The sequence below is a fragment of the Frieseomelitta varia genome, unplaced genomic scaffold (assembly GCF_011392965.1).
Source record: "Frieseomelitta varia isolate USP_RPSP 00005682 unplaced genomic scaffold, Fvar_1.2 scaffold_736, whole genome shotgun sequence".
NCBI lineage: Eukaryota > Metazoa > Arthropoda > Insecta > Hymenoptera > Apidae > Frieseomelitta > Frieseomelitta varia.
The window spans coordinates 25,567-40,353 of NW_025110519.1; the positions used below are offsets into that span (position 1 = coordinate 25,567).

The 14,787-nt window shown below is 38.0% G+C and overlaps 1 protein-coding gene across 3 annotated transcripts in view; it reads left to right on the plus strand.

Annotated features, from left to right (window-relative positions):
- LOC122535546 overlaps positions 1-14,787 on the plus strand; it is a 53,120-nt gene that overhangs the window by 6,414 nt on the left and 31,919 nt on the right. The window contains exon 1 of one of the 3 annotated variants that reach the window (XM_043667183.1): positions 2,056-2,370. The exons of 1 other annotated variant lie outside the window; for it this stretch is intronic. In XM_043667183.1, the coding sequence (XP_043523118.1) occupies positions 2,287-2,370 (84 nt within the window). In that variant the 5' untranslated portion in view covers positions 2,056-2,286. Of the gene's footprint in view, positions 1-2,055; positions 2,371-14,787 lie in introns of those variants that run through there. One more of the 3 variants, XM_043667182.1, reaches the window with a different exon arrangement.

The following is a 14,787-nucleotide window of genomic DNA, read 5'->3' on the forward strand; positions in this document are numbered from 1 at the left end:
TGCCTCTCAAAGGGTGCAATCGTCCGTCGATTGATGGTAAAAAGTTATTTGACCTTCTGGAAAATACGTGATTGCGTAATGGCCTGGAGGTTGTCTGGTCGTTTTATTCTTGCGCTTCTGGTATTTCGCTTAATGAAATAAATAAAACGTCGATTGTAGTACACGCGTGGAGCTCAATGGGCTTAAATGGTACCTCTGTTGGCCGTGGGGCAGCGTTCCACCGGTTTCTAATAAATGAGCAATATTAACATTTATACCGCGCACCGTGATGTTTCCTTCTACACCGTAAGCGTGACTCATAACTGCCTATCCCGAACGCTTTATAATGGTAGTAGTACCATAATCTATACACCCTCTGGGGAACAGTGCACACGATAGTGCGCACCAAGTATATCATTAAAGTACAAGAACACAAACACCGTGGAAAATAGTTTGCGCCTGGTTCGCCATGTACTGTACACGGTGTGAAGGAAAAAGGGCAGTAAAATTTAGAGTGTGTCTCGCTGAAGTAAAATGTGTCTTTTCTACTGAAAATAATATTCTCAAATTAAATGGACCAATTTGAAGAACTGGCAAATTGTAATTGTACATTGACATAAAGTAAAATAATAAAATAATAAATAATAAATAAATTAAAGTAAATCGATACTAGTAAACTGAAGTAATTGCCAAAGGAAATGGTATGAAAATGTTAAATATTTGATGATGTATTTGAAGTAATCATTCGGTGCTTAATATTGAATAGTAAAGAATAACAGCTGCAAACAAGAAAACAAAAGTGTTTCAATAACTTTTAATAGCTAAACTTTTGATTTTTGAGCTTACCTTTTTTTTTTTTTTATTACTTTGTACGTGTAGCATGCGTGTACTACCATTATAAAGTAGCATGCATACGTGCGCACGCAAGTACGCGGAAAGAACGTCTTCAGGATTGGTCCAGTGGCGACAGCCTCTGTAGTTTACATGTTAAACAAATTGAATGGATAGTAAATTACTTAAGCCAATACTTATTGCCGCATTTATACGTCCTGTGATTACCAAGCTCCGTGAGTTTTACTCTTACAAGGTACACGATTGTTCACGGTGTGTTGAACTTCGAGTACACACGGAGTAGTCTCGCTTCTCTTTGAAACGTTGTTTCTATTCTACGATTTTATATTCTCCAAGATGAATGTTTTCTTTTTTATCTGTAATTATAATTATTATTTCTTTCTAACTGACACGTCTATGCGACGATTACTTTCCTTTGCGTGTTTTGTCGTATTTCACTCTTTCACGGTGTATTTAACTCTTACGAAGCTTCTTCACGGCGTGTTAAATCGCACATTGTTTTTGTATAAAGCTCCCTTTGTTTCCTTTAACGCGTTATTTATATTCTGTCTAACGTGTTATTCACTCCGGCTCTTCCTTTTCCTCTTCTTTTATTCGTTTCTTTTTAGAATTTCATTTTACGCCAGGAACATGGCTGAACTGGTGGAAGTTGGAACATTACCAGCTTATGTTGCACATTCTTTCGTGTATACACGCGGGTATAATATAATACATCTTTCACACGTGTCACATACGTATATCATCATATTGTTATATTCACGCATAGGTGATACACAAACGAAAAAGCACAAAGAGCTACTATAACATCCTGTCAACTGTCGCTTACTGTGTTCAACCATTTAAATCCTACCAACTGTCAATTGTTATAATTCCTAGAAAAATAATATATCCTTCTAATAATATAACCTATTAGAAACGCTAGCTTTCAATAATTCACAAACCTTAGGTCGCATCAACTTTTCGCAAACGTGAGAGTATTTCGATCGCAAGAGAGACATCAATAATTCATTTGTTGCAATTTTCGCCCCCAAACTAAGGTCAGGAATGTTTGCTTTTTCATAGAAAACCGCCAAACGTTGCTTACTTGACGACTTGAGCAGTGCACGAGGGGAGGGGGTGACGGAAGTATGGTAGGGGATTTGCGAGTACCACCTCGCTCAGTATCGTTCGACCATTGGTCAGGTGTGTTTCGCAGTTTGTTCGCTGATCCAAGTGTATTATTCGTTTTGGTAAACACGTCGGTAAATAAATTCTTTCGACCTAAATTAACGAAACGTCAAAGCGTTGAAAATCGGGACGAACACGGTGACGGGGACGCGCGTTAATCGTCGAAGTGACAGTCCCGGTGTCGAGCTGTTTTCAAACTTTTCCTATCGTGGTGATCACGCGATGTTTATGGTTTCCCGGCACTCTGATATCCGATCCAAAGGTGACCAGTGAAACACCAGTGGCCGTATGATCGTGTCGACGATATTCTCGAGTGTGACCGGTTTCCATCGGCGACATTCGAACGACGCCGGACGAAATGCCGAGTTGACGGTGAGTGAGGTGCACTTTTTCAAATTCCACGCCGAAGTTCGCCGCGAAGTTCGTATCGAGTCGCGACCAACTTCACGCTGCTGGCTCGTTGACAGGTGGTCCTTGCCCCCACCGTACACTGATTGCGTTACATTTTGTATATCTTTGTTTAAATAACGTGAATTATTATAAAAATTTATATTTATTATTTATATTGAATTATTATAAAAATTTATTATTTTTATAATTATTATAAAAACAAATGAAACGTTACAACGTTATACAGGGTGGTACAATTGAATAGAATGTGATTCGTTTTGTACTTTATGTACAGAAATATCGGTATAAAACAGTAGTTCAAGTGCAGCTTATATTGGAATTTTTCAATCATAAAGTGGAGCAATTACAAGGATTGTAATTAATAATATTACTCAGAATACTAATCAAAAAGATATTAGTAAAAACATCAACTTCTTAATATCCACTCAATTTGCGTCGATATTAGGGAAAAAAAACGTAATGTAGAAAATCAAATGTTACATTATTATATAAGTATACGAGTGAAAATATTTGATAGATGCATGTAAGTAGAAAATAAGAGAATAACGATAAGTTATTCTGTCACATTCGACTGAACTAATCGAATAATTTCACTTTCTAAAATCTGTTTCGCAATTTGAAATTCAATTATAAAGTTAATGGCATAATTTCATACATTATTATTATTAGTCACCGTTCATAAGCAACGTTCCAATTTCTACCAACGTATGAGCATGTTTTCTGAAAGTGGTGCAAGTTCAATTTTTGAAAAATGAATTAAGACTAGTTTCGGTCACACGGATGTGATGATGTCGTCTTCGTTTTACATTTATGATAACAAAGTCAATGCTGTAAATTCCTTCGAAGAGGAATTCAACTGTTAAATGTCATTCAACTCATTTTAATCATTATCTTTTCTACAAAAGAAATATACTTCAGAGAAGCCTACTTCAATCAAAATGTAAATTTGAAATTGTTCATGTTTTTCAAAATTCGAATTATCATCGAAAGTGGTATAAGTTCATTTACAGCTAATAGAAATCTTCTTATTTTCTTATAACAATTTTAATAATTATCATAACACAGTGAAATTTAACGTGTTTACAGTGTTTTGAAAACGTCGCTCGAATTTATCAACGTCTGTTAAATTAAATACTTTTAATTATAGTTATTTTATATTATTTTTTTATAATATTTTTAATTATACAGTTACTTTATTATTATAGTCAATTCAAACGCAGACCCTTAAATCTCAATTATCTGAGACACTTGTACCATATTCAAGAAAAACGGCCCGTGTACTAATCATAATATATAAAAACAAATGCCAGCCGTTTCCTTTATACTCCAAAGAGGAGTATACGTATTACGTAAAAAAACATCTGCAGTTTACAAAACAAACGGTGGATCCTGGCGGGGTCGGATTTATGCGGAATTACTCGCAGAAGTTTCGCACGTCAATGATACGTATTCCAAGCCCTCGCGTGGTCGGCCTCGCATTGTCGTCGGCGGTGACAATAGGGAACAAAGTAAACGGGCTCGTTCACCGCGACCGTTATTCATTGTTATGCGCCGTGACGTGGACCACGGCCACGTTTAGCCTCGTTAAGAACAATTAAAAGTAACCGACGAACCGAGCATTGCTTAATTGCCGCCCGCGAACGTCCCCCCCCCTCCCCTCCTCCCCCTCCCCCCTCCTTCGAGAGACTTTGGTCCAGAGACTTTCATCTCTCGAAGTCGGAGTTAAAAGTTCGGGCGGCAAGCACCGGTGTGACACGATAATTTCTCAAGTTAGCATATTCGAACGAAGGATCGTCGATTTCATTGGGATGAATAAACTAAAGTCTTTCGCTAAATTTATCACGATATACATAATTAACGCGCTCGTCAACGTTCCTCTCGCCCTGTTTCTTCCTTTGTTTGAATCGCGTAAGCGGCATTGTGAACCGCTAGCAAGTTTAGTCTTCGACCCTTCTCTTTTCCTTCCTTTCTGTAAAAATAACCAGTCTCCACACTGATTGTGAGAGACATAATGGCTCTAGGCGCGAGCCGACCGTTGGCCGGATTTTCACGAAATTTGCAAGATTCCCATGAGGTCCCGCACTTTTATTCTTCTACCGAGAAACTTATTCTTCGTCGTTCCCTTTTTTTTCGCGACGATTCAGTCGTTTCGGTAACGAGGACTTGGCGTGTTATGCAAATCGGTGGACATTGTGGGTAACATACAAGAGAATGCGATCGTTCTCTGAGGAGAATCAAGGCGAAAAGAAAAGACGAGCATTGTCGATCGTCGGGGAGCAAAGTCTGAAAAATCTGAGCTTCTGGAGGGAAGTCTCGTCGAACGTGAGCGTTTGAAAAGACGCAGCTGAACAAGCACGCGAGAATATCAATCGTTCGACCGTGTCTTCCTCGAATCGTGTCTCCGTCGAACTATCTCTTTTTTTTTTTTTTTTTTTTAACTATCGACGCAACACGTATACGATATATCCTGGCCACGCGATTCAGCTCGGCTCGTTAATAACTGGCCGAAGAAAAATCAGCGATGGTAGCGATTAACGAGTCACGTTTTCTCAAACGGTGTTTGAGCTTTCATCTTTAAATGGCGTTCTCGATAAATCAGCACCTTGAAACCGCCCGTTTCTCGCCCGAGCAACGGATCCGCTATCTCTTCTAGCGTGCACGTTCTCTCGAGAGATTTCTCGACGTGTCTGTTGGTCGATATTTTTGATGGAGATGAAAAGATGGAAAAAACACGAAATGGGAAAGATTCCTCAACTCTGTTGTAGTTCAACCGCCTCAAATTATCTTGATATTCTGGCGACGCGGAAGAATTTTTTTATCAATGGGAGTTATTCAAAGGGATTTCGAAGTTCTCAAGGTTTCACTTCCACCTTTCTAAATGGGACGATTAAATATTGTTCATTCGTTAATCGAAATAAAAAAAAATGTTTTCTATAAAAAAGAAAGTATTAACCTGTGTGTATAAATGAAAAATGATTAGTTTAGAAGACAGGGATATTTTAACTGTAATTTCGGTAAAATTTATCGTATGAATGACGAGGCAGCTTCATAATCATCCTTTGTCTTTCGTGCATAGATTTTACAAAATTAGTAGTTAAAATACCTCCTAAACTAACAATCTTCTGACACACAGAAATTGATACATTTTTCTGTCGATTAATGGATGAAAAAAAGAACGTATTACTCTGTTAAAAAAAAAAAATAGAGGTGATCTTTAAATTCTTACACTTGTGAAGAAATTCATTACAGCCACATTATGGTTCCTTCCGTATTAAGCAACTTTATCAATAAAATTTGTTCACATCTGCAAAACCAACGGAAATACTTGACGGTAAACTTAGCTGGAACACCCTCGTGTAATTGGCAAGATTTTTATTATCATGTTGAATTTACAAGTTTCTTTGCCATTTCTTTTGTCGCTAGTTTCTCTGCAAATATTCCAACATCTGTAAATAGGAGACGAGAAGTTAAACATTTTTCTTTTCTCACCGCAATGCAATTCTCAGTCCACGTTCCTCGGGTAACCGTCTCTATCGCATAATAAATAATTTTCCATGGTCACTTTACGTGACCGCGTGGCTGTAAATACATCGTAACCCGGATGCCCAATATCGAAAATTCTCGAACGTCGTGGCGCACGACGGCTCGCATTAACCGGTCACGATTCTTAATCTTTTAGCCGCGTTCGCTTCTTTAGTTGCGACATAAGTTGCTGTGATGCACCGTGTGGCTAACACGTCTACTCGTGGAAGAGAACGCTCGTAAGAGGGAAGTTCGTAAGCCTCGAAGGGTAAACCGCGTTATGGCCGAGCAACAAAATGGTGAAGTTTACTCGTGACATTCTTCGCTTGCGGCGGAGTAACGCGAAAATTAGTTACCGGAGGGGAAGCAAGGGGCGGATTACAACGCACGATAAAAAATATAAAGATGGCTGGAGATACTGCAATGCGCCGCAAGTGTATCACTCGTGCAAACATGTATCTGCCATCCGTTGGCCAATTGTATTTCTCGTAGAAAAAGCAAGAGGACGATCGTAATTCGCGTAATTTTCAATCTCGCGTATTTTATTCCAATTTATTTCACATCTTGCGTGAAGAAAGAATTTTCGTAGAATCGTTAAACGCTAGTCTTTAAATAAATCTTTGGCACGAGAGGTTCATTAAAATAGCATCCTCCTAGCAAGAAGACGAGAAGAATCTCTCTTGGATAATTCGTTTTATTAGTAATAAACATTTGAACCTCCCTCGAGGAAGGATTAGCGACGGCCGTAAAGTCGCAAAGATACGGCGAACGTTGTTAATCCAAACTGAATAGCCCCGAAGAAGTTGATATATAATCGACAGGAGTTAACATTCCTAATCCGTGTGTCGACAACAATTGCGACGACAATTGATCACAGGATCACAGGATTACGACGACAATTGATCACATTCATCGTACAAATATCTCTGACAAGTGAATTAAAAATGGTTGAGCAAGAAAGAAGAAACAGTTAACATTTGTCAAAGGACTAGTTCCCATCGACCAGTTTAATACAGTACACAGAAACTAGGAAAATTATAAAGTAAACTTCCCTTCTTTTAATTTGCCCTTTTTTCCCCATTCTCATCTCCCCTAATGATAATTGCGATTATGCACGAACATGAATGGAGCCACGACCGTGATCGTCAATGCATACTACTACACGAGCATGTACGTTAATATCAAATAAAAGACCAAAGTGTTCCTTGATTCAACCATTGAAGACGCTTCACCGAGGGAGACCGCCGTGTTCACTTAAGCATGATGCCTACAAACATGGGGGATGCAGCCCTAGTTAGCCGACTAAAAGTATCGCCCAAGTGACTACTTACTTACTTACTTATTTACTTCATGATGATGGTGGTTATTATTCCTTTCCCCTCCAACTGTTGCGAGTTAACCCCGTTAACTCCTTCACCCTCCTTTAAAATGCGCGCAAGAAATGGAGGGCAGACGCGCACGAGCGAGGCCAAGCTCGTTTACGTTCACGGTTATGCCTTATTTATAAGCGCGCCGATGCCTCTGTCCGCTTCCGAGCGCGGACAAAAGACGAGAGGAATATGCCGCGCGTGAAAAGTTGAATTCCAATCGCCATTCGTGGCGGACACGCGTCGCTGTGGAGGAGTTTATACCGTCGCAAGTGTTTCGCTATGTGGTATTTTTACCAAACATTTACGACGATACGTGAAGTTTCCTTATCCTAATCTGCCACGAAGATTAAGATAGCAGAGTGAAATGTTACAGTAACGGATACGTTAAAATTCCCAATTTGCGTTGTTCGTTTCCCCAACAGACATAGAACGAAACTTCGACGCTACGATTTTTGTAGTTTCGACTGTCGCTTTATACAGGCGCGAATGAATGTTAAACACCTGAAACGAGGAAATTTTTTTTACACGCGTACACGCGGTTACATTCATTTCGCGGTAACGGTTCCCGAATAACGTTCGCGGTTACAACAATAAATCGCGCGCAATAACAAGAACAACGTTACAACATTACATGGTCCGAGACCAAGGTACTATGAAGAGAAAGGAACTTTCTTGGCTCGTTTGGGAATAAAATAAAATAAAACAAAATAAAATAAAATAAAATAAAATAGAACAACGGCGAGTGAAGTGGCATAAGATGGAAAGGAGAAGGAAGAAATTGGCGACAGAACGATGAAAGAAAGAAGAAAACGAACACCTTTCACTTAAGAAGAAGTAATTTACGATAAGAGTCGCAGACCGCTCCCTTTTCTTCTTTCCAAACCCGCGTTTGCAAACGCACACTTACACACACGCACACAAACACAGACGAAGACGGGGTCAAGCAACGAGTTTTGCAAATCGGCGGTCATTGCAAAATCATCGTTAAACAACAAGGTGAGATTGTTGAGGCATTATTGCATACTTAACAGGGTAGCATGTTAACAATAGGTTTTTTGCAAAAGTGTACAGAGCGGGCGCTCCTCGCTTCCTGCTCGCCTGGTAACATTAATTTATTGGCCGGCTTTTAAAGCATAGCGCGCGCACCCTCGCGCAACTTACAGCCACGGATGCAAAAATCCTTTTTGCAACGGCGGCGCACAATGGCGGCGAAAGTATCGGGTTCAGGGACACGCCACCCGTTGTTCTCTCCTCCCTCTTCTGCCTTTTCTTCGCCACCTTTAAAGATTCGCTCGCGCTTCTCGAAGGGACCCTGGCCCATCCACTGGGAACGAGCATAAACGATTGTAAAACGCGTTGCAATTTGAACCAGGATACCAATTTACGAATTTTAATTATTTTAATTATCTTAATTTCAAATTTTTGACAATTATTCATTTAAAAAGCGTTGGAAATTACCACCAGAACATGAAGAGTGAATCTCTTCGTTCCCAAGATTCTTTTGTATTAATTCGTATTAATTAATCCCTTTGTGTCTCTCAGTTTACATTCCCTCAGGCTTTGTTAACTTGAACGTTCTCTCGAATTTTACCCTTCACAATATCCTCGGCTAATCAATATCGATAGCTGTGCGATAATTATGCAATTATCACGTATATATATATATATGTGTAATTATCGCGTTACGTGTAATTATTACACGACACGTAACATAATTATCGCGTTACACGTTTATTAATTGCACGACGACGACCGGGGACAGTGGCACGGTTGAATACCCGCGGATAACGCGAGGTGACGCGTGAGCGCGTTAAATTCACCGAACTCGAGCGAGACTCGAGTTTCGTCAGCCGAAATCGATGACCGGCGGCCGTGCACGTGGCTGACGGTGCCGCGCTGCTGCGCCGGTGTGGAACGGCGCGTAAATCGCGCGCCCGACGACCACGCGTACGATCGCACGCCCGCGTGTCTCTCACCTCGCCTAGCCTCTCCGCGCCGCGTACTTACGCGTGTGTCGCCCGCGAGGTCACGTGGCCCGCGACGAGGCGAGGCGAGGCGACGCAACAAAGCGACTCCGACACACTCCTCGTGCTGATGTTACCCTGGTACACGAGCGATCAAGACGTTTGCGCAAATCGCGTGCCGCGACGCCCGCTGCGCGTACGTACGTACGTACATAACGTATCGCTTGCTACGCGCGCCCGCGTTCCTTCGTCGCGCCTGTCCTCTGCCTCTTCCCCTTCGATCGCCACGATGCCGGCCACTTCGTCCCTCCTAGTACGGTTAATGGTCCGTTTTAAGCGAGGCTGCATTTTCGAATCGAGGGAAATAATATTTGTCGGCCAGCATAGCATCGAAACGGTGTCAAAAGGCCAGTAACTTAGGTAAGAATGTAAGTTTAACCACTTGCGCTGGCAACTGATTGCGGACCGTAACGAGCGACCAAAATCGTATACAATAATTCGTCGCTTTATTTTTCTCTCTGAACTCGGTCGGTGTGCTATCGCTGGATAGAAATTATTGAAAAGTGATGAATTGGTTATTTACTTTGCCTGGATTATACTTAAATATACTTAATACTGAGGAAATGTTGCAATTTTGGGGCAAAAAGTTCTCGACGTGCGTGGCACGTCATTCCAGCGCAAGTGGTTAACCACTTGCGCTGGCAACTGATTGCGGACCATAACGAGCGACCAAAATCGTATACAATAATTCGTCGTCTCTTTTAGAAGTCCGTCGGTGTGTTATCGCTGGATAGAAATTATTGAGAAGTGATGAATTTATTATTTACTTTGCCTGGGTTACTATTTAAATGTAGTTAAAACTGAGAAAATGTTGTAATTTTGGGACAAAAGATTCTCGACGTACGTTAGAGGTTAACTACTTGCGCTGACAACTGATTGCAGACCATAACGAACGACCAAAATCGTATACAATAATTCGTCGCTATATTTTTCTTTTTGAAGTCCGTCGGTGTGTTATGGCTGGATAGAAATTATTGAGAAGTGATGAATTTATTATTTACTTTGCCTGGGTTACTACTTAAATGTACTTAAAACTGAGAAAATGTAATTTTGGGACAAAAGATTCTCGACGTGCGTTAGAGGTTAACTACTTGCGCTGATAACTGATTGCGGACCATGACGGGCGACCAAAATCGTATACAATAATTCGTCACTATATTTTTCTTTTTGAAGTCCGTCTATCGCTGGATAGAAATTATTGAGAAGTGATGAATTTATTATTTACTTTGCCTGGGTTACTACTTAGATGTACTTAAAACTGCGAAAATGTTGTAATTTTGGGACAAAAGATTCTCGACATGCGTTAGAGGTTAACTACTTGCGCTGACAACTGATTGCGGACCATAACGGGCGACCAAAATCGTATACAATAATTCGTCACTATATTTTTCTTTTTGAAGTCCGTCTATCGCTGGATAGAAATTATTGAGAAGTGATGAATTGATTATTTGTTTTGCCCGAGTTATACTTAAATATACTGAAAACTGAGAAACTATCGCAATTTTGGGAGAAAAAGTTCTCGACGCGCGTGGCACGTGCATGAGTTACTTAATTTTTCTAAATTAATTGTTTATTTGTTTCACGGTACAATATATATATTATATTACATTACATTACAATATTATATTATATTATATATATTAGTTTTATATTAAGTAAGGCTTAAATACCTTTTCGAATTGCGACGATGCGAAAAAATATTTTTTGCCTAACATAATATCGAATGGTATCGAAAAGCCAATGACTGGGAGGAATATTTCTTTCAAGGTCATTCTTTTTCAAGTTTTTCTTTCATACAACTATAAATATATTAATTTTTTTATCGCATCGTGTAACTGATAAAAAAAATTATGTTCAAATATGCAAAAAACATGATCTTGAAAATTCAAGTTTCACGTATAAATTTACCTCTATCCAGGGATTACAATCCTTGGCCAAAACGTGACAATGGAAAGAACCTTCTAACAAAATGTAAGGATATTTATTATTTGTTATATAAAAGATATTTATTATTTATTATATAAAAGATATTTATTATTTGTTATATAAAAGATATTTATTATTTGTTATATAAAAAGTATTTATTATTTGTTACATCGTCAATGATCATCTCTTTTAATTGCTTCAAATTTCGATGAGTATTTAATGTACGGTATTTTATAATGAACTAGTCAACGCAATCGATATTCATTTCACTATAAAAGTGACTAGTATTTGAGGAAGCGTATACGTGCTATGACGCACAATTCCACCTGCATGCGGAGTCTGACAGAAAATTTCGAACAGATGGACGATAAATATTCGTCGAACGATTACTTTCGTCCGGGTGATGAGTGATTTGACGCAAGAAAGGAAATATAGTAGTAGACAAGATGAGAGAGCACCTCGTGCAGTATCTTTGCGGTATGCCGTCACTGTTACAATAATTTACGAACTCATTATTCCTCCATTATTATCCTGTACACGTCTGTCGTGACGTTCTGCTCTCTTATGCAAAATTCGATCACGATGGAGAATTAGTTCAGTCTGTTAACCTCCCGGAATTGGAGAACCTTAGGGTATCGAAACGTTTAAATTTAAACTCGGTAAAAGCGAAGAGCACTTGGCAGAAGAGAATGTAAAAAAGAAAAAAGAGAAGAGTACAACGCGCAATCTTGTACTCTGATATCTATAATTTCGTTCAGTTTATACTTAGACTTCTTTTACGTATGAGCGCCACAACTAGCACGTAACTAGGAGAAGATATCGTGGAAATATATCAGAAGCCACTGGCTCGTCGAACATCACGCAAAGAACGAGGGACATTTTATCAAGCTCATCGAAGCCTAAAGTTTCTGGATGACTGGCGACTTCGATGACTTGGTAGCTGCACCTTAAATTTCCCATGAAATGAGAGATATTCCATAATTCACACGCGTCGGTGCAAAAATTAAAAACGAAAGTTCACCATCTTCAGTTTTCTGCATTTGAACTTGTTCTCGCGGGAGATCTTCACGATCGATCTTGTTCAAAAATTTTGTCAAACGAAAATTTCCTCTGGAAAAGACTGTAGAGCGTAAATAAATGTAGAGAAACGGAAAACGAGATTCATTCAAATCTGTGGCAAACATCGTACAATCTCTTTATTGGAAAAAGTAATAAAAGTTGGAAATTGCTTGCTCGAAAATTTATTATTCCGTCCTCGATTTTAAGCATTTGGAGCGAGTTGTACGAGCTCGATGGACCGCGCAATCCGTTACGTTCAGATTCTTGCACATTTCAAATGATGCGCGAGCGAGGAAAGTTGATGACGAATAAAGGCAAAATATCTCGCGTTGTCGGGATCGAGACCCACGGTCCATTAATCTAGTATTTCCGTCCACGGAAAATTCCCTTTTATTCTGCGAAAACATTTTTTTATAGGTCGAGCAAAGTTGACTGATTGATGCAGATACTGTTCGAGTGTACTATAGTAATATAGTAATATAGTACTCTGATAAAATACTATAATAATATAGTAATATAGTACTATAGTAAAATACTATAGTAATACAGTGCTCTAATAAAATACTACAGTAATATAGTACTATAGTAAAATACTATACTACTATTATACTAATATTAGTATAGTTTACTATACTAATATTAGTAAAATATTACACTACAGTAAATATTAGTCTAGTAAACTATAAAATAAAAATACTAGTATTAGTAAAATACTATACCACAGTAAATATTAGTCTAGTAAACTATAAAATAAAAATACTAATATTAGTAAAATACTATACTACAGTAAATATTAATATAGTAAACTATAAAATAAAAATACTAGTATTAGTAAAATACTATACCACAGTAAATATTAGTCTAGTAAACTATAAAATAAAAATACTAATATTAGTAAAATACTATACTACAGTAAATATTAATATAGTAAACTATAAAATAAAAATACTAGTATTAGTAAAATACTATACCACAGTAAATATTAGTCTAGTAAACTATAAAATAAAAATACTAATATTAGTAAAATACTATACCACACTAAATATTAGTCTAGTAAACTATAAAATAAAAATACTAATATTAGTAAAATACTATACCACAGTAAATATTAATATAGTGAATTATAAAATAAAAATACTAATATTAGTAAAATACTATACCACAGTAAATATTAGTGTAGTAAACTATAAAATAAAAATACTGATATTAGTAAAATACTATACTACAGTAACTATTAGTATATAGTAAACTATTCTCATTAGCACAAAAATGTATGCCAACGTCTTCACAAAGGTATTTTCAGAACGCGTCAGTCCCATTAAAAGTTACTATCCGATTATCATTTTTCCTTGGTGACTAATGACCACTTATCGACTATGATGGCTTGGCACACATTTTTCTCCAAAGTCATCAGCCTCGTTTCGATTCGCACACGTCACACGGCTGTTCTATCATTACGAAAGCACGATCAAACGCTTAATTTGAATAATTTGAATAATTCCTCCGTCAACCTACCATCGTTCCCCCGAAGGAAACTTATCGCCGATGGATAATCCTCGCGTAGATATACTTGACATAATTGCATCGCTAACAGCGGGTGAACGCGTATGGAGAATGCCCTCGCTTTCTAATACGGACGCGTGGTTTTACTTTTCTTTTCGTCGGCACGTGACTCGTCACGTTCACTCGTCCCACTAATTCGCGCGCGTAATTACCATTTAAACGGCACGTACACTATGCTACACGTACATTTTGCTCGCACGGTGAGTTAACGAGAGCTGGAAAGGCGCGATGATGATCGGCACCTTTTTTTCTTTCTTGTCTTGTATCGAGACATGCTTTACGACGTCACAACAGGCTACAATACTATTATAAATACATATATACAGGATCTCTGTTTTCTATTCTATACTGCCTTCGTGTATAATCTGTTTCATCAATATTACACACCATGCAATGTAACAATTACGTTGTAACAATGTAAAATGGAGCAGGATTATTAAAAGTAACAAAGGTTTTTCACCTTCTCGATTAAAATTGTACGTAACGTTAAACACGTTAGGCGAGCTTTCTCTAGCCAGCGCTTGGAAATAATTCAAAGTTCTTTCTGTTTAAGTTGTGTTGCAGTTTATTTCAAATTCGTCAATGAAATATATATATATATATATATATATATTCCAACGTTTTTTATCCAATTTTTCTCAGATTAATTTTCATAGTTTTATATATCTATATATGTAAAAATTAATCTCAGAAAGAGTTGGATTAAACGTTAAGGGTTAATGCAGTTAGTTAGTGTCTAAGACATTGAAATAAATTAGAAGATGATCAAATTGTTTTACTATACTATCCTTCAATTTATTTCAAAATCGTCGATACAATATATACCTACAAAACTGTGAAAATTAATCTTAGAAAAAGTTGGATAAAACCATTGAGATTTAGTCTAATGTCTAATATATTGAAACAAATCGGAA